At 50.2% G+C, this 24,730-nt stretch overlaps 1 protein-coding gene across 1 annotated transcript in view; it reads left to right on the top strand.

The window, feature by feature from the left end:
• KCNN3 (potassium calcium-activated channel subfamily N member 3) overlaps positions 1–24,730 on the top strand; it is a 148,358-nt gene that overhangs the window by 27,832 nt on the left and 95,796 nt on the right. Inside the window, exon 2 of the mRNA XM_063946852.1 lies at positions 19,622–19,717. Within this exon, the coding sequence (XP_063802922.1) occupies positions 19,622–19,717 (96 nt within the window). The remainder of the gene's footprint in view (positions 1–19,621; positions 19,718–24,730) is intronic.

Here is a 24,730-nt window from a genome sequence, read left to right as displayed (position 1 = left end):
CGTGGGATCTTACTGTGCATATATATATTTTTTTTTATGAAAAACTTTTTCAGCCATTATCATCATCTTGACATGGCGATAAGAGAACTGGTATTGCCGCTATTGGGGGTTATTCCGAGTCGATCGCTCGCTGGCTAGTTTTAGCAGCCGTGCAACCGCTAGTGGGAACGCATGTGCAGCCGAGCTCTGCAAAAACAGTTTGTGCAGTTTCAGAGTAGCTCTGAACCTACTCATCGCTTGCGATCACTTCTGGCTATTCGTGTCCGGATTTGACGTCATACACCCGCCCAGCGAACGCCCAGCCCCGCCTGCGTTTTTTCAGACATGCCTGCGTTTTTGCAAACCCTCCATGAAAACGGTCAGTTGACACCCAGAAACGCCCCCTTCCTGTCAATCTTCTTGCGGCCGTCAGTGCGACTGAAAACTTTGCTAGAACCTGAGCACAACCACAACGGGCTTTGTACCCGTACGTCGCGTGTGCGCATTGCGGGGCATTACGCGTGCGCAGAAATGCCGTTTTTTAGCCTGATCGCTGCGCTGCGAACAACGGCAGCTAGCGATCAACTCGGAATGACCACTATTACCACGCTTCCCTAATCATACTTTCCGATTTTTTTTTAACCGGCCTGCCAAGGAGACACTGGAGGGGGAGACCAAGGTGGGACATGCAATGTTTCGGCATTGTGCAGCGTTAGTCAGCACCACAATTCATAGAGAATGACGACATTGAGCCTCGTGACTGACAACGCCCTACGAGGCTAGTCTGCTCTCAGGATAGTTGGCAAGTATTCTGTATCTATAACCAGAATAACAGAATACACATTTCCATGTGCCCCCTCCCGGTTTGCAGATGGGGGGAGATGACCCTCCTGTGCGGACCCAGTGGTAGACCTTTGTTGCATTGGGCAAAGGGAGAAAACACACTTTAGCTTATAATCTTCATCTTTTGCTAAATCAGTCTCACAAGATACATTTTCTCACCCATCGATAAGACAATTGGGGCCTTCACCACTTTGAGGCCTAAGCCATGTTCAAGGATGAAAACCGCAATTTGCGGCATTTTGCAGAGGAGGGTGGGCTGCAATGACGTTAACTGCTCCCTGCTCCCCAAACCTGTGGCTTATAAGGGCTGGTTCTTAGTTCCAGCCGTCAGCTGGAAGGCTAGATATAAAACATTCAGCCACATGTTCCCGTGTCCCTGTGTGACTATTCCCTCCTGCGCCTGTCTGCAGCGACACCAGCCCTCTCACACATTCATCAACGCTGGTAAGTTGTTTATATGTAATTAATGGAACAAACCCTGAGGGCTTATCCAATAGAGGAGGAAAACGTGTCTGCGTCAGTGTTGGACAAAGATAACGACTCGGAGGAGAAATCGATTCTAAACAATCAGCTATTTTGCCGGGAAAAACCAAGGGGGATTTATCCAAGACACAGGGCGGACGGTGGGAGGAGGGGGTGGTAGGACTGTCTCATAGGCCCATGTGCCCACTTGTGGGGCTGCCAGACGCCATACAGCTTTTTATATGGTTCAGATGTCAGAGAGGGAAGTGACAGTGTTTTATAGAGTGTGTATTGTACTTGACCACCTTTCTCCCGGTTCCCATATCCCCTCCTGACCCTGAACACTGTCCGTCTCCTTTCAGGCCAGCTCTACATCCTAATATAATATGTACATAATCTGCCAGCGCCAGACAATGCACAACCCTGTGGGAGACGATACGAATGGCCGTATAGGATACCGGCAGCTACAGAAAGCAGAACGCAATTAAATGCTTATCTTGGAAAAGATTGCATTTCTCTGGATTTAGAATAGAACCATTCCCCTGTGTCGGTCTATAGCATTCCATGTACGGTAACCAGCCAGGCCCCGTTCTCTCTAGGTGACCTCGCTGGACCAGGTAGAACAACATCTGAGCCTTTTACAGAAGGCTGATTGGGGGAAGACGCCGGGGCTGGTGGGATGCAAGGGTGGAAGGGACGCCAAAATAATAATGCGTGGTTCATTGTTACACCATTAATGGAGATTGCGCCAAACAATGAACGTCCCTTCTTTTTAACAAAGCAAAAAAAAAAAAAACCTGAGCGATTCTCAGCCTCCGATTCGAGCTGCTAAGCATCTGCTTATGTAACCATTCCTGCAACACTCCCCTCACATAGGCCCATGAGACAGACCCTCTCCACATCCGTGTCAGCGCCAGGAACGCCCAATACGGTTTTTAATACACTTCTGCGTGCGTGCATCTGAAATCACTGCTGCAACTCTGTAGGAACACAACGGGTACGGCATGCGTGGAAATGTGGGTGGAAATGGCAGGATTTTTCATGTACTTTCCACGCTAGTTTTCTTGTACTGTGCTGATAATAATTTGGGTGTGTGCTATCAGTGCTATACAAAGTGCGGTGCCAGGGCTTGTTTTCATGTTGTTGTTAATGTGTAGTAAACTGTGCCACTCCAATTTTAATTGTGTTTTTAATGCCTGTGTTAATGAGTGGTTCCGCTGGGAGTTTTAATGTGTGGCGCTAATGTTTGCCTTGATGTGGAGTGAGGGGGTTCAATCAAGGCATACTGTAGCGTGCAAGCACCTTGGCTACATAGCAAAATGAATGGCCCAGCATACCTATCTATTTATTGCCCCGATGCCCCTGATCTGCTCTTCCAAGATTTCCCGCTCAGTTGCGCCAAGAGTGGTGGTGGGGGGGAGGGGCACTAGTTACCTGGGCCCAGGTCTAATGGAGGGGCCTGGGGGGGCCCAGGTCTCTCCTGCCCCCCACCTGGCAGCAGCGGTTAATATACAGCATATGATAACATTATAATACTCAGATGGCCTTTTGTATTCTTGTTCCGCCTACTTAACCTCCAGCTCAAATGTACCTGCTATTGGCATAGTCGAAGATTGCACACTGGTAGCAGTGTCAAAGTAGCTGAAGATTGCGCACTAGTAGCAGTGTCAAAGTGGCTGAAGATTGCACACTAGTAGCAGTGTCACAGTAGCTGAAGATTGCACACTGGTAGCAGTGTCACAGTAGCTGAAGATTGCACACTAGTAGCAGTGTCACAGTAGCTGAAGATTGCACACTGGTAGCAGTGTCAAAGTAGCTGAAGATTGCGCACTAGTAGCAGTGTCAAAGTAGCTGAAGATTGCACACTAGCAGCAGTGTCACAGTAGCTGAAGATTGCGCACTAGTGGCAGTGTCACAGTAGCTGAAGATTGCGCACTAGTAGCAGTGTCAAAGTAGCTGAAGATTGCACACTAGTAGCAGTGTCACAGTAGCTGAAGATTGCGCACTAGTAGCAGTGTCAAAGTAGCTGAAGATTGCGCAATAGTAGCAGTGTCACAGTAGCTGAAGATTGCACACTGGTAGCAGTGTCAAAGTAGCTGAAGATTGCACACTAGTAGCAGTGTCACAGTATCTGAAGATTGCACACTGGTAGCAGTGTCAAAGTAGCTGAAGATTGCACACTAGTAGCAGTGTCACAGTAGCTGAAGATTGCGCACTAGTAGCAGTGTCAAAGTAGCTGAAATTGCGCACTAGTAGCAGTGTCACAGTTGCTGAAGATTGTGCACTAGTAGCAGTGTCACAGTAGCTGAAGATTGCGCACTAGTAGCAGTGTCAAAGTAGCTGAAGATTGCGCAATAGTAGCAGTGTCACAGTAGCTGAAGATTGCGCACTGGTAGCAGGGTCAAAGTAGCTGAAGATTGCACACTAGTAGCAGTGTCACAGTAGCTGAAGATTGCGCACTAGTAGCAGTGTCAAAGTAGCTGAAATTGCGCACTAGTAGCAGTGTCACAGTTGCTGAAGATTGTGCACTAGTAGCAGTGTCACAGTAGCTGAAGATTGCGCACTAGTAGCAGTGTCAAAGTAGCTGAAGATTGCGCAATAGTAGCAGTGTCACAGTAGCTGAAGATTGCGCACTGGTAGCAGGGTCAAAGTAGCTGAAGATTGCACACTAGTAGCAGTGTCACAGTAGCTGAAGATTGCGCACTAGTAGCAGTGTCAAAGTAGCTGAAGATTGCGCACTAGTAGCAGTGTCACAGTAGCTGAAGATTGCGCACTAGTAGCAGTGTCACAGTAGATGAAGATTACGCACTAGTAGCAGTGTCACAGTAGCTGAAGATTGCGCACTAGTAGCAGTGTCAAAGTAGCTGAAGATTGCGCACTAGTAGCAGTGTCACAGTAGCTGAAGATTGCGCACTAGTAGCAGTGTCAAAGTAGCTGAAGATTGCGCACTAGTAGCAGTGTCACAGTAGCTGAAGATTGCGCACTAGTAGCAGTGTCAAAGTAGCTGAAGATTGCGCACTAGTAGCAGTGTCACAGTAGCTGAAGATTGCACACTGGTAGCAGTGTCACAGTAGCTGAAGACTGCACACTAGTAGCAGTGTCAAAGTAGCTGAAGATTGCGCACTAGTAGCAGTGTCACAGTAGCTGAAGATTGCGCACTAGTAGCAGTGTCACAGTAGCTGAAGATTGCGCACTAATAGCAGTGTCAAAGTAGCTGAAGATTGCGCACTAATAGCAGTGTCAAAGTAGCTGAAGATTGCACACTAGTAGCAGTGTCACAGTAGCTGAAGATTGCGCACTAGTAGCAGTGTCAAAGTAGCTGAAGATTGCGCACTAGTAGCAGTGTCAAAGTAGCTGAAGATTGCGCACTAGTAGCAGTGTCACAGTAGCTGAAGATTGCGCACTAGTAGCAGTGTCACAGTAGCTGAAGATTGCACACTAGTAGCAGTGTCAAAGTAGCTGAAGATTGCGCACTAGTAGCAGTGTCACAGTAGCTGAAGATTGCACACTAGTAGCAGTGTCACAGTAGCTGAAGATTGCACACTAGTAGCAGTGTCACAGTAGCTGAAGATTGCACACTGGTAGCAGTGTCAAAGTAGCTTAAGATTGCACACTAGTAGCAGTGTCACAGTAGCTGAAGATTGCACACTAGTAGCAGTGTCACAGTAGCTGAAGATTGCACACTAGTAGCAGTGACACAGTAGCTGAAGATTGCACACTAGTAGCAGTGTCACAGTAGCTGAAGATTGCACACTAGTAGCAGTGTCACAGTAGCTGAAGATTGCACACTGGTAGCAGTGTCAAAGTAGCTGAAGATTGCGCACTAGTAGCAGTGTCACAGTAGCTGAAGATTGCACACTAGTAGCAGTGTCACAGTAGCTGAAGATTGTGCACTAGTAGCAGTGTCACAGTAGCTGAAGATTGCACACTAGTAGCAGTGTCACAGTAGCTGAAGGTTGCGCACTAGTAGCAGTGTCACAGTAGCTGAAGAATGCACACTAGTAGCAGTGTCAAAGTAGCTTAAGATTGCACACTAGTAGCAGTGTCACAGTAGCTGAAGATTGCACACTAGTAGCAGTGTCACAGTAGCTGAAGATTGCACACTAGTAGCAGTGACACAGTAGCTGAAGATTGCGCACTAGTAGCAGTGTCAAAGTAGCTGAAGATTGCGCACTAGTAGCAGTGTCACAGTAGCTGAAGATTGCGCACTAGTAGCAGTGTCAAAGTAGCTGAAGATTGCGCACTAGTAGCAGTGTCACAGTAGCTGAAGATTGCACACTAGTAGCAGTGTCACAATAGCTGAAGATTGTGCACTAGTAGCAGTGTCAAAGTAGCTGAAGATTGCGCACTAGTAGCAGTGTCACAGTAGCTGAAGATTGCGCACTAGTAGCAGTGTCAAAGTAGCTGAAGATTGCGCACTAGTAGCAGTGTCACAGTAGCTGAAGATTGCGCACTAGTAGCAGTGTCACAGTAGCTGAAGATTGTGCACTAGTAGCAGTGTCACAGTAGCTGAAGATTGCGCACTAGTAGCAGTGTCACAGTAGCTGAAGATTGCGCACTAGTAGCAGTGTCACAGTAGCTGAAGATTGCACACTAGTAGCAGTGTCACAGTAGCTGAAGATTGCGCACTAGTAGCAGTGTCACAGTAGCTGAAGATTGCACACTAGTAGCTGTGTCAAAGTAGCTGAAGATTGCGCACTAGTAGCAGTGTCACAGTAGCTGAAGATTGTGCACTAGTAGCAGTGTCACAGTAGCTGAAGATTGCGCACTAGTAGCAGTGTCACAGTAGCTGAAGATTGCGCAATAGTAGCAGTGTCAAAGTAGCTGAAGATTGCGCACTAGTAGCAGTGTCACAGTAGCTGAAGATTGTGCACTAGTAGCAGTGTCACAGTAGCTGAAGATTGCGCACTAGTAGCAGTGTCACAGTAGCTGAAGATTGCACACTAGTAGCAGTGTCACAGTAGCTGAAGATTGCGCACTAGTAGCAGTGTCACAGTAGCTGAAGATTGCACACTAGTAGCTGTGTCAAAGTAGCTGAAGATTGCGCACTAGTAGCAGTGTCACAGTAGCTGAAGATTGTGCACTAGTAGCAGTGTCACAGTAGCTGAAGATTGCGCACTAGTAGCAGTGTCACAGTAGCTGAAGATTGCGCAATAGTAGCAGTGTCAAAGTAGCTGAAGATTGCGCACTAGTAGCAGTGTCACAGTAGCTGAAGATTGTGCACTAGTAGCAGTGTCACAGTAGCTGAAGATTGTGCACTAGTAGCAGTGTCACAGTAGGTGAAGATTGCGCACTAGTAGCAGTGTCACAGTAGCTGAAGATTGTGCACTAGTAGCTGTGTCAAAGTAGCTGAAGATTGCGCACTAGTAGCAGTGTCACAGTAGCTGAAGATTGTGCACTAGTAGCAGTGTCACAGTAGCTGAAGATTGCGCACTAGTAGTAATATAGGTTATAACAGCCAATTGTACTCTCAGGTCAGCCCCCAGGTCTTAGCAGTTCCCCAGGATGGCAGTTCCTGAGGACAAGACCCCAGCAGAACAATGCAGCTGGTCTCATTCTTCTCAATTCACCCCCGATCTCATCTGTGCATTTATCACAGTGACATCTCTTATCCGGCCATATCTGGTCCCTCTCCTACCGCATTATAGCCTCTATACCCCTTATCTTACCACCAATGGAAACTGGGCCCAATGTAAGATATAGAAGTAGTGGCGGGAGGATGCAGGTTGTTCAGTTGATGAGTGGCACATCCCTTCCCCGAGCACTCTGAACATCAGGTGCCAGGTGGGCAACCTCTCTGCCTTTGCAGTCTAGTCAGCCCCCACCATGCTTTCTCTTCCCTTAGCAACTGCTCATCTACGGCACCTACTCTCCAGTCAAACATTTCTTTGTTTGTCTGAGAGTCCTGCACTGCGGTATAGCCACCATACCTTCTTCAACTTGAGCCATGCTTCCACGACGGCGTTGATGAAAACCTGCGGATCTATGCGTTGGAGACGTTGTACCATCACAGCCAGTGACACCATGTAAAATGGTATGTGTGCAAATCAGAGGACTCTGAAGAGCAGCAGAAGTGTGTCTTTACTACTTGCAAGTTATGCTGAACAATGGCTGCAGAAGTACTTTCGGTACGAAACTTCCTGCGCAACAAACGCTTCCTGTACGACGAGCAATGATGCAATCCACATATATCATGCATCTACACACCCAATCTCACCCGTCCAGCTGCTGCTGGTCATTGCACCCCATCTGCACTTCACGGTTACTGCTTCTTTAAGACCTGCTATCTGCAGATTGCTGGAGCTAATTCAGAGTCAGACTCAAAGTGGCTGTTGTGATGCAGCGGAAGCCAGATTTATGCCTTATGCTAATGCCAGTTTCCACCGAGCTTATGTGAAGATCTGTATGGCTTCAAACTGTTTTTTTTTTTTCTCTCCGTGTACAGCTGCATTCCGCCATTATTAGTATGGGCACTTGCACCAGCCACATGCTAGGTACAAGAGACTGGTCAGACACAGGCTTCCCTTCCATGTACGCACGACTCAGAATAGCGCAGATCTCTAGCCACATATCTGTGACACTCTTGCATGCGATAGCCGCCCAGAAATGCAGCTTTAATGCAAAACATTCACGCGACTCAGAATCGGCGGAGATAAGCAGAAACGCGTACTGTGCCGTCTACTATAAATCTGCTATTTGAGCCACTCAGGCCCTGTATGCACATCCTCCATAGACCAGCTGTCAGTGTGTTTGCGGGTGCTGGATGTACGCTGCGATATGAATCGGAGCAGCTGAAATGTGTTTCCATGTAACTCCGCATGTGTTTGTGCAATCACTGAAGGCTGAATCTGTGATTAATCTCTTGTGTATTGTGTACAGCGCAGCGGGTGACTCACGACAGGTCAGGGCCGTGGGAGACTCTGCCATGTCTCCTAAGCGGCTGCCGCACCATCAGGGAGACAGCACCAGGCTCAGCGCTAGATCACACCAGGGTGTCTGCGTCTCTCCGGCCTTATCGTTCTACATCCATGGCACCAGCACATTGGGCCGGTTCTAGATCTGTTATACACTTTGCTTCTACTTGCTGCGCAGAACTGAGTGTATAACAGTCGCCGTGTACAGTGCTATATATGTGAGCAGTCCGCCCCAATCTGTACGATTGTTGACAATCATTGTCACACTCCAGCATCAGCCCCATCCTGAAATCAAACGTAACGACTCTTCGGGCCACCTCCGCACAGGCCGCAGTTCTGCCGTTATACGTGTAAGATTAATCTACAGGCTCCCCGGGTACCTGAGCCACCAGGATCCGTGCCTCAGCAGCTTCAGCGTATGCCACAGGAAACGCCTCACACCTCTGCAATTCTTTTCCAAAGATTATCACCAAACCTTACTATTAACTCTTTCTTTCCCAACTGCCAGGGAAATAGCGCAGAGTCCTATGCCATGGTACAGGGAAATAGCGCAGAGTTCTATGCCATGGTACAGGGAAATAGCGCAGAGTCCTATGCCATGGTACAGGGAAATAGCGCTGAGTCCTATGCAATGGTACAGGGAAATAGCGCAGAGTCCTATGCCATGGTACAGGGAAATAGCGCAGAGTCCTATGCCATGGTACAGGGAAATAGCGCAGAGTCCTATGCCATAGTACAGGGAAATAGCGCAGAGTCCTATGCCATGGTACAGGGAAATAGCGCAGAGTCCTATGCCATGGTACAGGGAAATAGCGCAGAGTCCTATGCCATGGTACAGGGAAATAGCGCAGAGCCCTATGCCATGGTACAGGGAAATAGCGCAGAGCCCTATGCCATGGTACAGGGAAATAGCGCAGAGTCCTATGCCATGGTACAGGGAAATAGCGCAGAGTCCTATGCCATAGTACAGGGGAATAGCACAGAGTCCTATGCTATGGTACAGGGAAATAGCGCAGGGTCCTATGCCATGGTACAGGGAAATAGTGCTGAGTCCTATGCCATGGTACAGGGAAATAGCGCAGGGTCCTATGCCATGGTACAGGGAAATAGTGCAGAGTCCTATGCCATGGTACAGGGAAATAGCGCAGAGTTCTATACCATGGTACAGGGAAATAGCGCAGAGTCCTATGCCATGGTACAGGGAAATAGCGCAGAGTTCTATACCATGGTACTGGGAAATAGCGCAGAGTCCTATGCCATGGTACAGGGAAATAGCGCAGAGTCCTATGCCATGGTACAGGGAAATAGCGCAGAGTTCTATACCATGGTACAGGGAAATAGCGCAGAGTCCTATGCCATGGTACAGGGAAATAGCGCAGAGTTCTATACCATGGTACTGGGAAATAGCGCAGAGTCCTATGCCATGGTACAGGGAAATAGCGCAGAGTTCTATACCATGGTACAGGGAAATAGCGAAGAGTCCTATGCCATGGTACAGGGAAATAGCGCAGAGTTCTATACCATGGTACAGGGAAATAGCGCAGAGTCCTATGCCATGGTACAGGGAAATAGAGCAGAGTTCTATACCATGGTACAGGGAAATAGCGCAGAGTCCTATGCCATGGTACAGGGAAATAGCGCAGAGTCCTATGCCATGGTACAGGGAAATAGCACAGAGTCCTAACCCATGGTACAGGGAAATAGCGCAGAGTCCTATGCCATGGTACAGGAAAATAGCGCAGAGTGCTATGCCATGGTACAGGGAAATAGCGCAGAGTCCTATGCCATGGTACAGGGAAATAGCACTGAGTCCTATGCCATGGTACAGGGAAATAGCGCAGAGTCCTATGCCATGGTACAGGGAAATAGCGCAGAGTCCTATGCCATGGTACAGGGAAATAGCACTGAGTCCTAACCCACGGTACAGGGAAATAGCGCTGAGTCCTATGCCATGGTACAGGGAAATAGCGCTGAGTCCTATGCCATGGTACAGGGAAATAGCGCTGAGTCCTATGCCATGGTACAGGGAAATAACGCAGAGTCCTATGCCATGGTACAGGGAAATAGCGCAGAGTCCTATGCCATGGTACAGGGAAATAGCGCAGGGTCCTATGCCATGGTACAGGGAAATAGCGCTGAGTCCTATGCCATGGTACAGGGAAATAGCACTGAGTCCTATGCCATGGTACAGGGTAATAGCGCTGAGTCCTATGCCATGGTACAGGGGAATAGCCCAGAGTCTTAACCCATGGTACAGGGAAATAGCGCAGAGTCCTATGCCATGGTACAGGAAAATAGCGCAGAGTCCTATGCCATGGTACAGGGAAATAGCGCAGAGTCCTATGCCATGGTACAGGGAAATAGCGCAGAGTCCTATGCCATGGTACAGGGAAATAGCGCAGAGTCCTATGCCATGGTACAGGGAAATAGCGCAGAGTCCTATGCCATGGTACAGGGAAATAGCACAGAGTCCTAACCCATGGTACAGGGAAATAGCGCAGGGTCCTATGCCATGGTACAGGGAAATAGCGCAGAGTTCTATACCATGGTACAGGGAAATAGCGCAGAGTCCTATGCCATGGTACAGGGAAATAGCGCAGAGTTCTATACCATGGTACAGGGAAATAGCGCAGAGTATGTATAAGTGGGCATTAACAGAACCATGTATGTGCCAGCTGTAATTTCTAGGCACACTGGCTGACTGTGACCTTTCCCGGCTCGGTGTCATACTAAACGTTACAGCATTGAGATATAATAAGAGGGCTAAATAAGTACAATAAAGCCTTTCTGACCTTACAGCGACTGGAAAGTCTCCAAATAACACTGGGAAATGCTAAATCACCGGATGACACGGAATGGGCACATCTGCCCGGGCTGGTGTCACAGTGGCTGCATCATCAGCTGCCTGTATGAAATCAGTGCCACGTTATGTGCTACGTGGTGGATGGGCCACCTTGTCTGATCTCCCCAAATTCTGGCACCAGCGTGATAGTATAATAACATCCTGCTACCAGAGATGGGCAATGCATGGAATACATTTGTCATTTGCTTTTTGCCTGGTCTACTATGCGTATTGATGTGGATAGAATGACTGGACGGATATGGCGTCTCCTTTTGGAAACGTCAGGAAACGCGGTGTATTGTGTCCCATTTTATGTTGCAATATCAGCCAGGTCCCGGGAAAACTCTCTCTCTTCCATTCCCGCAGCTGGGGTAGAATTTTGGATTGAAACTCTAGACCGAGTCTCAAACTCATTGCTGGGACCCGCAAGCCAGTGTTTAATGCATAATATAATTGTAATCACTTGTCTATTTGTTTACATATTGGGGGTCATTCAGAGTTGATCGCTCGCTTTCAGTTTTTAGCAGCCGTGCAAACGCTAAGCCGCCTCCCACTGGGAGTGTATTTTAGCTTAGCAGAAGTGCGAACGAAAGGATCGCAGAGCGGCGGCAATTTTTTTATGTGCGGTTTCAGAGTAGCTCAAAACCTACTCAGCGCTTGCGATCACTTCAGACTGTTCAGTTCGTGTTTTGACGTCACAAACACGCCCTGCGTTCGCCCAGCCACGCCTACGTTTTTACGAACCCTCCATGAAAACAATCAGTTGACACCCAGAAACGCCCTCTTCGTGTCAATCACTCTGCGGCCAGCAGTGCGACTGAAAAGCTTCGCTAGAACTTGTGTGAAATGACATAGTTCTTTGTAATAATACGTCGCACATGCGCATTGCGCCACATGCCATTTTTTTGCCTCATCGCTGCACAACGAATTAATGCAGCTAGCGATTAACTCGGAATGACCACCCTTGCCAGAATAGGATTATCTGTATTTTTCAGAAGTATATGAATACAAATTAGTTTATTGCATATTTGCCTCATTTTTTACTATGTGACTAGTGTTGCTACTCGCCTCGGGCCCTATTTTTCGGAGCCTCTGTAAGGGGAGATGCAGGGAATGGTGGTTCCAGGTTGAGGGTTTGGGCAATATAGCGACGCATTTCGCATCATTACAGTACATTGCTGAAATATGCTCGGGGAAGTGGACGGCATCTGGATTTGTAGGTTACTCTCTCAGGAATCCAGGGTAACGCACCAAAATTTTGGAGTCACGCGAACGTCCAGGAAATTAGGCAAGCATTGCTTATTGGCTGATACTGCCTAATGGGTTTTCAAAGAAGAGGAATAGGTGACTTTTAAGGCTTGGCGATCATGCTTTTATCCCCAAGATTTACTCTAGGCCTGATTATGAAGTGTTAAACGCTTACGGGAATGACAGCTGTACCTTTAAAGGTCAGTTTTGTGAATCCGCTCTCCAGCGTAACCTCATGATATATTTTTGATTTAAGGTTCATTTATTGCACCAATATTGGCCCTCATTCCGAGTTGTTCGCTCTGTAATTTTCTTCGCATCGCAGCGATTTTCCGCTAATTGCGTATGCGCAATGTTCGCACTGCGACAAGTAAATTTGCTAAGAAGTTTGGTAATTTACTCACGGCATTACGAGGGTTTCTCTTCGTTCTGGTGATCGTAATGTGATTGACAGGAAGTGGGTGTTTCTGGGCGGAAACTGGCCGTTTTATGGGTGTGTGTGAAAAAACGCTGCCGTTTCTGGGAAAAACGCGGGAGTGGCTGGAGAAACGGGGGAGTGTCTGGGCGAACGCTGGGTGTGTTTGTGACGTCAAACCAGGAACGAAACTGACTGAACTGATCGCAGATGCCGAGAAAGTCTGGAGCTACTCAGAAACTGCTAAGAAGTGTCTATTCGCAATTTTGCTAATCTTTCGTTCGCAATTTTACTATGCTAAGATTCACTCCCAGTAGGCGGCGGCTTAGCGTGTGCAATGCTGCTAAAAGCAGCTTGCGAGCGAACAACTCGGAATGAGGGCCATTGGCCCTCATTCCGAGTTGTTCGCTCGGTATTTTTCATCGCATCGCAGTGAAAATCCGCTTAGTACGCATGCGCAATGTTCGCACTGCGACTGCGCCAAGTAACTTTACTATGAAGAAAGTATTTTTACTCACGGCTTTTTCTTCGCTCCGGCGATCGTAATGTGATTGACAGGAAATGGGTGTTACTGGGCGGATACACGGCGTTTCAGGGGCGTGTGGCTGAAAACGCTACCGTTTCCGGAAAAAACGCAGGAGTGGCCGGGGAAACGGTGGGAGTGCCTGGGCGAACGCTGGGTGTGTTTGTGACGTCAACCAGGAACGACAAGCACTGAAATGATCGCACAGGCAGAGTAAGTCTGGAGCTACTCTGAAACTGCTAACTCGTTTGTAATCGCAATATTGCGCGTACGTCGGTCGCAATTTTAAGAAGCTAAGATTCACTCCCAGTAGGCGGCGGCTTAGCGTGTGTAACTCTGCTACATTCGCCTTGCGAGCGAACAACTCGGAATGAGGGCCATTGTTAGGTCGCTGATCTTGGAGCAGATTTCTAATTTTGAACATGTTTTGGCTGTGTCCTCAGCGCCCCTCAGTAGCAACAGGCCCCAATTGAGGCCAATACACCAATAATTCACATACAAGAGGCAGTAGATGGGCCTATTCCAAGTTAAAAAAAAAATATATTTCCCAGTATTACAAGGGTAATTAAGCAGGGCCGGGTGTATGTGACACACTGGGATCTGCAGGAGAACAAGCAGCACAGGTTGATACCGGGAAGGAGCTGCGTCCTCAGAATGGCTGAAGCCCTAAATCTCCAGCGCTAAACAAAACAGACATTTTATCTATTTATTTACAGCCACTTTATCCAGGAGCAGCAGAGATGAGTGTCCCGGGGAGCCAGGAAAGGGTGCAGGCAGCCAGGAGAACACTGTCACTCGGAAGGAAGCAACCGTTTAATTACGATTAATTACGACCATTTTTATGCCATGACTCCGTGGGAGAGAACTTTGGGCTCTTAATGGCAGTGCTGGCATAACACCATGGCAATGGGCAGAGCTCGTGCCAGCGAGGGCGGGCCGGGCATTGTAATTACTTGCTCCTTCTCACGTCTCATTTAGAGTGGGAGAACTGTACCCCGCCTCGCTCCCAGTGTCCCCATTTACCTGCTGCTACCTGCGGTGCGGTCTTACGTGACCCCAGATGGATCAGTGGGTAAGAGCCTGCTGCACATAAACTATTCCCCAGTCTCCACTCCACCTCTCTACATTATCCACAGTCCACAACATCCTGTAGCGCCACCTAAAGGCTGTTTTAATGCACCACCAAACACCCTGTTCTTCACTCTCTCCTGGGCATACTTGCCTACACTCTTGGAATGTCTAGGAGACAGCAGGAAGGAGTACCGGCAGTAGAGCTCCATCTTTGCGCATGGGCCAACATCCAGGATCGGCTGCGCATACGCGCTGAGTGACCATCACCATAGATTTTGTTACCTTCTAATGGCCATCCCTAATACAAACATTTCCCATGTTATCATTTCCAGGTGTCTTACTGGTCCCATCAACCCTCCCTCCGCCGCCAACACTGTCATGTCAGCTGTGCCTCCTGGAATCAGCCATGTTGTTGGAGTCCTTTTGCTAGAACTGTCTCCTCACCTGTGCTCAGTCACTTTATATTACATTTGCGTTCGCTGCTCATTGCCGCTGGCTGCCTGATTTATGGGCAATTCTCTCTTCTCCTGCACCTGAGGTTGAGAAAATCCATTCTTTAATTTCAGCACGGCGTTATAACGTCACTGTAACCACTAGAAGCCATTTATCTCTGTATTACCCGTACAGGCAACTGGCTTGCCACATAGTAGCCGCCGAACAGGGGAGTATCGGGAGCATTTTTTCAGGGTGGCTGCATGACATCACACGCTGCCCCTCCGACAACAAAAATGTCCACTGACCGCCTGACAGGCTGCACTGCCAGGGGTCAACCTTAAGTTCCGAGGAGTCTGCAATCTAATTACGGACGCATGGGAAGGTGGTCTCACACGTGCTGGGTGGCCTTGCCCTGTGCTAGGCGGGACCCCAGCATGTGAGGAGATGAACGCAGATCTGGATGCGTATGCAGCAATTTTGCGTTCATCTCTAAATAACCCCCAATGTTCTGCTCCTGGTCTACCCACTTACACACCACGTACCTAATGCTCTGCCCCTGGTCTACCCACTTACACACCAGGTACCCGATGCTCGACCCCTGGTCTACCCACTTACACACCAGGTACCCGATGCTCGGCCCCTGGTCTACCCACTTACACACCAGGCACCCAATGCTCTGCTCCTGATCTACCCACTTACACACCAGGTACCCAATGCTCTGCCCCTGGTCTACCCACTTACACACCAGGTACCCGATGCTCGACCCCTGGTCTACCCACTTACACACCAGGTACCCGATGCTCGGCCCCTGGTCTACCCACTTACACACCAGGCACCCAATGCTCTGCTCCTGATCTACCCACTTACACACCAGGTACCCAATGCTCTGCCCCTGGTCTACGCACTTACACACCAGGCACCCAATGCTCTGCTCCTGATCAACCCACTTACACACCAGGTACCCAATGCTCTGCCCCTGGTCTACCCACTTACACAACAGGCACCCAATGCTCTGCTCCTGATCTACCCACTTACATACCATGTACCCAATGCTCTGCCCCTAGTCTACCGACTTACACAACAGGTACCCGATGCTCTGCCCCTGGGCTTCTCTCTTACACACCAGGTACCCAATGCTCTGCCCCTGGGCTTCTCTCTTACACACCAGGTACCCGATTCTCTGCCCCTGGGCTTCTCTCTTACACACCAGGTACCCAATGCTCTACCCCTGGTCTACCCACTTACACACCATGTACCCAATGCTCTGCCCCTGGGCTTCTCTCTTACACACCAGGTACCCAATGCTCTGCCCCTGGTCTACCCACTTACACACCAAGTACCCAATGCTCTGCCCCTGGGCTTCTCTCTTACATAGTGATTGCAGTCACCTGGTGATGACTAGGCTGTTTTTACCACGTGACGGTAAGTATAAACTAAGTGGGAAATCCAAGGGCAGAGCGTTGTGCACCTGGTGGAAGGGCTCATGTTGGACGGTGTCTTAACCACCCCAATCATGTGCATCAATGATCAACGCTAAGGATGGTCATTGTGTGGTTAACAATTAATGGTCTCCATTCAATGCGTCATCGATACTTTGAATTGATACTGCCCCTTGATGGGTGCCACTAGTGACGGAACGAGACTACGAAGACCCAATTGGGGGAGGGCACGGTTTTAGGATATTCTACGGGTGGGCAGCACATAGGGTTGTGCGACTCCCCCCCCCCCCCCTCCCCAAGAAAGAGACTTTTGATAGACATCGCTGGCAATCCAACTGACTATCTGTAGCAAACCATCGATGTTGGCTAGGTACTGATGGCTGATGGTCATCGCTAATCACAAGTGGGGATACCACTTCCTGTGATGAGGCGATTTCAGCTGGATTATTATTATTATTATTATTAACAGTTTCTTATATAGCGCAGCATATTCCGTTGCGCTTTACAATTAGAACAACAGTAATAGAACAAAACTGGGTAAAAACAGACAGACAGAGGTAGGAAGGCCCTGCTCGCAAGCTTACACTCTATAGAATGCAGCAGTAATGACTAATTACTAACATGGAAGGTGTAATAACTGTGAAAGACCAGTGTACGCCTGGATAAAGGGACGTGATGCTGAGATTTATAGCGCTCTTCCAGGGGGTTAATAAAGTGTAATCTCCTGGCCAGGTCTCTGGTGTGTGCAGAGGCGTCAGATCATTGGGGTCATATCATGGGTCGGCTGATATGTGAGCTGTACAGGGGACTGAGGGAAGGACAGTCTGCTCTGCACCATCTGCGTGCCTGCTAGGATACTGATCTTACAGCTACTGCGTGTCTTACCAGAAGATCAGCGGTTACTTCTCCAACATGTTTGGAACAACCTCCCTGCCGAGTTCCTTCAAAAACTGTGTGCAAGTGTACCTAGAAGAATTAAAGCTGTTTGAAGGGAAAGGCTGGTCACACCAAATACTGATTTGATTTAGATTTCTCTTCTGTTCATTCGCTTTGTATTTTGTTAATAAGAAACTATTAACACTTCTGTTTTTTAAAGCATTCTTACTTTGCAGCAATTTTTCCACACCTGCCTAAAACATTTGCACAGTACTGTATGTATGTATGTATGTATGTATGTATGTATGTATATATAAAATATCTCTTACATGGAGTGTGTCAGGTTACTGTCTCACGTGCTTTTAGCTGGGTGCACACCTATACAATCCATGGCCCATTACTCTGATATCGGCTGTTCAGCCTGACGATTGTACAGATGTGTATGCAGGACCGTTGCAGGAATGTTAGCCGATAACCAGCTTATAACACTACTGCACGGTCAGGAATGGGAAGTCGCATCTTATGTGGTATATAATATTTATCGTCCTGACCTTCCAATCCCATAGACGCCTGTATACATGGAGCTATTTCTAGCAACGGGTGTAGGGAACTTGCACGGGGTCAAGCTAGGCACACAGCGCATAATTCAGACCTGGTCGCACGCAAGCAATTTTTTGCAGTGCTGCGACCAGGTAATCGCCGCCTACAGGGGAGGAGGTAAACGCTGTGCAGGGGTGCGATTGGCTGTGCAGTGAGCTGCAGTTTCTGCGCAGCTGAGGACTTAGTCAGCCGCTGTGACGATCCGGACATGTGGTGACGTCAGGGACCCTCCTGGAGAAAGGTTGGGCACGCCTGCGTTTTTCTGGACACTCCCAGAAAACGTTAAGTTGCCGCCCATTAACGTCTTCTGCCTGTCAATTTTCTTGTGATCGCCGGTGCGATCGCTTTCTTCGTTAGATTCGTCGCTGCCCGGCGACGGGCGTCACCGGCGGGCGACGTGCCTGCGCACTTGTAGATCACACGCATGCGCAGTTCAGACCTGATCGCACAGCTGTGAAAAAATGCAGCATGTGATCGGGTCTGAATGACCCCCACAGTACTCGGATGATTCAGAGCGTTTGCCCAATGAGCAAAGTGATAACAAAGGTGAGTACCAAGGCTTTAGGTTGTAAGCTCTCACGAGCAGGGCCCTCTCCCTTAATGTGCATTCCCTTTCCTCACTTATACCATCATCCTCCTCTCAAACTGCCGACAGCAGCACCTAACATATAGGATCGTCAGCTCCAGGGGTGTCGCTAGGGGTGTGCGGGGTGCACCGGGTGACACCTTCTGAGGGTCTGAGCTGCTCTGCTATTTTGGTGTCACCCCCTCACCGTGCAGTGGTGTAGGGTGATGTGGACCATCAGCTGTGCAGGTAGAGGACGGGGGCAGCCCACCAGCTCCCGGAGTGCAGGGCAACACCCCAGTGTGATGAAAATGGGGGTGTTATACTCAGTCATGCCCCCAAGATGTCACACACAGTAGGGGGCATGGTTTTGAAGTCCAAAGCCACACCCCCCTCACGCGCAACAACTTCCCAGCGCTGCACCGGGTGTCACCAGGCGAAATGACGCCACTGGGCCACACCACTGCTTATTTGGGTACTGTGGGGGTCATGCGCTTCTTCGCAGCCATGCGATCGGGTCGGAACTGCGCATGAGCAGCGGCTGCATTGCGCAGGTGTGTCTTGCCCGTCGCCGGGCAGTGACGCCTCCAACAAAGCGGTTGCAGTGGCGACCGCAAGAAGATTGACAGGAGGAAGGCAGATCCGGGCGGCAACTCACCGTTTTTGGGGCGTGGAGATCCGAACGCAGGCGTGTCGAGGCGTTTGGAGGGCGAATGTCTGACGTCAATTCTGGGACCTGCAACGCTGAAGTGATCGCATAGGATAAGTAGGTCTGACCATGGTCTAATTCTGCACAAAGGTTTTTTAGCATAGCAGGGGTGCACAAGCGATCGCAGTCCTGCTATGCTAAAATCCACTCCCCCATAGGCGGCGTCTAGTTGATCACACGGGCAGCAAAATGTGGCAGCGTGCGATCAACTCGGAATGAGGGCCTATGACCGCTGCTGCAGTGACGTTTATAAATCTCGTCCATGTCCTGTAATGCTCTGTGCTGTAAATCACCTTTTTCTTGTTGTCATACTGTTTATGCACTGGGAAAGATAATCAGACTAAAAGACAATGACACCGCTGCTATAAATCACTCTCTGTGTCCTGTCCCCAAATATCATCTACAGTCAGCACAAAGCAATGACCGGGGTTCCCCCGCCCCTGATGCTCTCTAATTGGGGGAGCGGGGGGGATCTGCAGAGTAGACAGTGAGCTCAGAGGTGGCTCCAGGGGACCTTATACCCGGCAATTACTGGGACAGATATTCACACTCAGGTCATAGAGATAGCTGTCATGTGCACTTTAGATTATCACCTCATTACCAGAGGAACACATAACACATGATCTCAGGGGTGGGGGGAGGGGGAGGGGGGTGGTGTAATCATTTCACATTTATCCTCACTCTTCTTTTCCCTTTTCAGGACTCAATGTTTTCTCTGGCCCTGAAATGCCTTATAAGCCTATCATCAATCATTCTGCTGGGACTGATCATCGCTTATCATGCGCGAGAGGTGCAGGTAGGTGACTCTTCCATATAACCCAACATCCTATGTCCTGTACCTGTCCTGTAGTTCCTGCTCCTCCCTGTCCTGTACCTGTCCTGTAGTTCCTGCTCCTCGCTGTCCTGTACCCGTCCTGTAGTTCCTGCTCCTCCCTGTCCTGTACCTGTCCTATAGTTCCTGCTCCTCGCTGTCCTGTACCTGTCCTGTAGTTCCTGCTCCTCGCTGTCCTGTACCTGTCCTGTAGTTCCTGCTCCTCGCTGTCCTGTACCTGTCCTATAGTTCCTGCTCCTCGCTGTCCTGTACCCGTCCTATAGTTCCTGCTCCTCGCTGTCCTGTACCTGTCCTATAGTTCCTGCTCCTCGCTGTCCTGTACCTGTCCTGTAGTTCCTGCTCCTCGCTGTCCTGTACCTGTCCTGTAGTTCCTGCTCCTCGCTGTCCTGTACCTGTCCTGTAGTTCCTGCTCCTCGCTGTCCTGTACCTGTCCTGTAGTTCCTGCTCCTCGCTGTCCTGTACCTGTCCTATAGTTCCTGCTCCTCGCTGTCCTGTACCTGTCCTATAGTTCCTGCTCTTCGCTGTCCTGTACCTGTCCTATAGTTCCTGCTCCTCGCTGTCCTGTACCTGTCCTATAGTTCCTGCTCCTCGCTGTCCTGTACCTGTCCTATAGTTCCTGCTCCTCGCTGTCCTGTACCTCTTCTATAGTTCCTGCTCCTCGCTGTCCTGTACCTGTCCTATAGTTCCTGCTCCTCGCTGTCCTGTACCTGTCCTATAGTTCCTGCTCCTCGCTGTCCTGTACCCGTCCTATAGTTCCTGCTCCTCGCTGTCCTGTACCTGTTCTATAGTTCCTGCTCCTCGCTGTCCTGTTCCTGTTCTATAGTTCCTGCTCCTCCCTGTCCTGTACCCGTCCTATAGTTCCTGCTCCTCGCTGTCCTGTAACCGTCCTATAGTTCCTGCTCCTCGCTGTCCTGTACCTGTCCTATAGTTCCTGATCCTCCCTGTCCTGTACCCATCCTATAGTTCCTGCTCCTCGCTGTCCTGTACCTGTCCTATAGTTCCTGCTCCTCCCTGTCCTGTACCCGTCCTATAGTTCCTGCTCCTCGCTGTCCTGTACCCGTCCTATAGTTCCTGCTCCACGCTGTCCTGTACCTGTCCTATAGTTCCTGCTCCTCGCTGTCCTGTACCCGTCCTATAGTTCCTGCTCCTCGCTGTCCTGTACCCGTCCTATAGTTCCTGCTCCTCGCTGTCCTGTACCCGTCCTATAGTTCCTGCTCCTCGCTGTCCTGTACCAGTCCTATAGTTCCTGCTCCTCGCTGTCCTGTACCCGTCCTATAGTTCCTGCTCCTCGCTGTCCTGTACCTGTTTTATAGTTCCTGCTCCTCGCTGTCCTGTACCTGTCCTATAGTTCCTGCTCCTCGCTGTCCTGTACCTGTCCTATAGTTCCTGCTCCTCGCTGTCCTGTCCTATAGTTCCTGCTCCTCGCTGTCCTGTACCTGTCCTATAGTTCCTGCTCCTCGCTGTCCTGTCCTATAGTTCCTGCTCCTCGCTGTCCTGTACCTGTCCTATAGTTCCTGCTCCTCGCTGTCCTGTACCTGTCCTATAGTTCCTGCTCCTCGCTGTCCTGTACCCATCCTATAGTTCCTGCTCCTCCCTGTCCTGTACCCGTCCTATAGTTCCTGCTCCTCGCTGTCCTGTACCCGTCCTATAGTTCCTGCTCCTCGCTGTCCTGTACCTGTTTTATAGTTCCTGCTCCTCGCTGTCCTGTACCTGTCCTATAGTTCCTGCTCCTCGCTGTCCTGTACCCATCCTATAGTTCCTGCTCCACCCTGTCCTGTACCCGTCCTATAGTTCCTGCTCCTCGCTGTCCTGTACCCGTCCTATAGTTCCTGCTCCTCGCTGTCCTGTACCCGTCCTATAGTTCCTGCTCCTCGCTGTCCTGTACCTGTCCTATAGTTCCTGCTCCTCGCTGTCCTGTACCCGTCCTATAGTTCCTGCTCCTCGCTGTCCTGTACCTGTCCTATAGTTCCTGCTCCTCGCTGTCCTGTACCCATCCTATAGTTCCTGCTCCACCCTGTCCTGTACCCGTCCTATAGTTCCTGCTCCTCGCTGTCCTGTACCCGTCCTATAGTTCCTGCTCCTCGCTGTCCTGTACCCATCCTATAGTTCCTGCTCCTCCCTGTCCTGTACCTGTCCTATAGTTCCTGCTCCTCGCTGTCCTGTACCCGTCCTATAGTTCCTGCTCCTCGCTGTCCTGTACCTGTCCTATAGTTCCTGCTCCTCGCTGTCCTGTACCTGTCCTATAGTTCCTGCTCCTCGCTGTCCTGTCCTATAGTTCCTGCTCCTCGCTGTCCTGTACCTGTCCTATAGTTCCTGCTCCTCGCTGTCCTGTACCTGTCCTATAGTTCCTGCTCCTCGCTGTCCTGTCCTATAGTTCCTGCTCCTCCCTGTACTGTACCTGTCCTATAGTTCCTGCTCCTCGCTGTCCTGTACCTGTCCTATAGTTCCTGCTCCTCGCTGTCCTGTACCCGTCCTATAGTTCCTGCTCCTCGCTGTCCTGTACCCATCCTATAGTTCCTGCTCCTCCCTGTACTGTACCTGTCCTATAGTTCCTGCTCCTCGCTGTCCTGTACCTGTCCTATAGTTCCTGCTCCTCCCTGTCCTGTACCCGTCCTATAGTTCCTGCTCCTCGCTGTCCTGTACCTGTCCTATAGTTCCTGCTCCTCGCTGTCCTGTACCTGTCCTATAGTTCCTGCTCCTAGCTGTCCTGTACCTGTTCTATAGTTCCTGCTCCTCGCTGTCCTGTACCTGTCCTATAGTTCCTGCTCCTCGCTGTCCTGTCCTATAGTTCCTGCTCCTCCCTGTACTGTACCTGTCCTATAGTTCCTGCTCCTCGCTGTCCTGTACCTGTCCTATAGTTCCTGCTCCTCGCTGTCCTGTCCTATAGTTCCTGCTCCTCCCTGTACTGTACCTGTCCTATAGTTCCTGCTCCTCGCTGTCCTGTACCCGTCCTATAGTTCCTGCTCCTCGCTGTCCTGACCCGTCCTATAGTTCCTGCTCCTCGCTGTCCTGCACCCGTCCTATAGTTCCTGCTCCTCGCTGTCCTGTACCTGTCCTATAGTTCCTGCTCCTCGCTGTCCTGTACCTGTCCTATAGTTCCTGCTCCTCGCTGTCCTGTACCCGTCCTATAGTTCCTGCTCCTCGCTGTCCTGTACCTGTCCTATAGTTCCTGCTCCTCGCTGTCCTGTACCCGTCCTATAGTTCCTGCTCCTCGCTGTCCTGTACCTGTCCTATAGTTCCTGCTCCTCGCTGTCCTGTACCCGTCCTATAGTTCCTGCTCCTCGCTGTCCTGTACCTGTCCTATAGTTCCTGCTCCTCGCTGTCCTGTACCTGTCCTATAGTTCCTGCTCCTCGCTGTCCTGTACCCGTCCTATAGTTCCTGCTCCTCGCTGTCCTGTACCTGTTCTATAGTTCCTGCTCCTCGCTGTCCTGTACCTGTCCTATAGTTCCTGCTCCTCGCTGTCCTGTACCTGTTCTATAGTTCCTGCTCCTCGCTGTCCTGTACCTGTCCTATAGTTCCTGCTCCTCGCTGTCCTGTCCTATAGTTCCTGCTCCTCGCTGTCCTGTACCTGTCCTATAGTTCCTGCTCCTCGCTGTCCTGTACCTGTCCTATAGTTCCTGCTCCTCGCTGTCCTGTCCTATAGTTCCTGCTCCTCCCTGTACTGTACCTGTCCTATAGTTCCTGCTCCTCGCTGTCCTGTACCTGTCCTATAGTTCCTGCTCCTCGCTGTCCTGTACCCGTCCTATAGTTCCTGCTCCTCGCTGTCCTGTACCCATCCTATAGTTCCTGCTCCTCCCTGTACTGTACCTGTCCTATAGTTCCTGCTCCTCGCTGTCCTGTACCTGTCCTATAGTTCCTGCTCCTCCCTGTCCTGTACCCGTCCTATAGTTCCTGCTCCTCGCTGTCCTGTACCTGTCCTATAGTTCCTGCTCCTCGCTGTCCTGTACCTGTCCTATAGTTCCTGCTCCTCGCTGTCCTGTACCTGTTCTATAGTTCCTGCTCCTCGCTGTCCTGTACCTGTCCTATAGTTCCTGCTCCTCGCTGTCCTGTCCTATAGTTCCTGCTCCTCCCTGTACTGTACCTGTCCTATAATTCCTGCTCCTCGCTGTCCTGTACCTGTCCTATAGTTCCTGCTCCTCGCTGTCCTGTCCTATAGTTCCTGCTCCTCCCTGTACTGTACCTGTCCTATAGTTCCTGCTCCTCGCTGTCCTGTACCCGTCCTATAGTTCCTGCTCCTCGCTGTCCTGACCCGTCCTATAGTTCCTGCTCCTCGCTGTCCTGCACCCGTCCTATAGTTCCTGCTCCTCGCTGTCCTGCACCCGTCCTATAGTTCCTGCTCCTCGCTGTCCTGTACCTGTCCTATAGTTCCTGCTCCTCGCTGTCCTGTCCTATAGTTCCTGCTCCTCCCTGTACTGTACCTGTCCTATAGTTCCTGCTCCTCGCTGTCCTGTACCCGTCCTATAGTTCCTGCTCCTCGCTGTCCTGACCCGTCCTATAGTTCCTGCTCCTCGCTGTCCTGCACCCGTCCTATAGTTCCTGCTCCTCGCTGTCCTGTACCCGTCCTATAGTTCCTGCTCCTCGCTGTCCTGTACCTGTCCTATAGTTCCTGCTCCTCGCTGTCCTGTACCCGTCCTATAGTTCCTGCTCCTCGCTGTCCTGTACCTGTCCTATAGTTCCTGCTCCTCGCTGTCCTGTACCCGTCCTATAGTTCCTGCTCCTCGCTGTCCTGTACCTGTCCTATAGTTCCTGCTCCTCGCTGTCCTGTACCCGTCCTATAGTTCCTGCTCCTCGCTGTCCTGTACCTGTCCTATAGTTCCTGCTCCTCGCTGTCCTGTACCCGTCCTATAGTTCCTGCTCCTCGCTGTCCTGTACCTGTTCTATAGTTCCTGCTCCTCGCTGTCCTGTACCTGTCCTATAGTTCCTGCTCCTCGCTGTCCTGTACCTGTTCTATAGTTCCTGCTCCTCGCTGTCCTGTA

Source organism: Pseudophryne corroboree, chromosome 12 (assembly GCF_028390025.1).
Source record: "Pseudophryne corroboree isolate aPseCor3 chromosome 12, aPseCor3.hap2, whole genome shotgun sequence".
NCBI classification, from domain to species: Eukaryota; Metazoa; Chordata; class Amphibia; order Anura; family Myobatrachidae; genus Pseudophryne; species Pseudophryne corroboree.
This window is presented reverse-complemented; position numbering and strand designations above follow the sequence as displayed.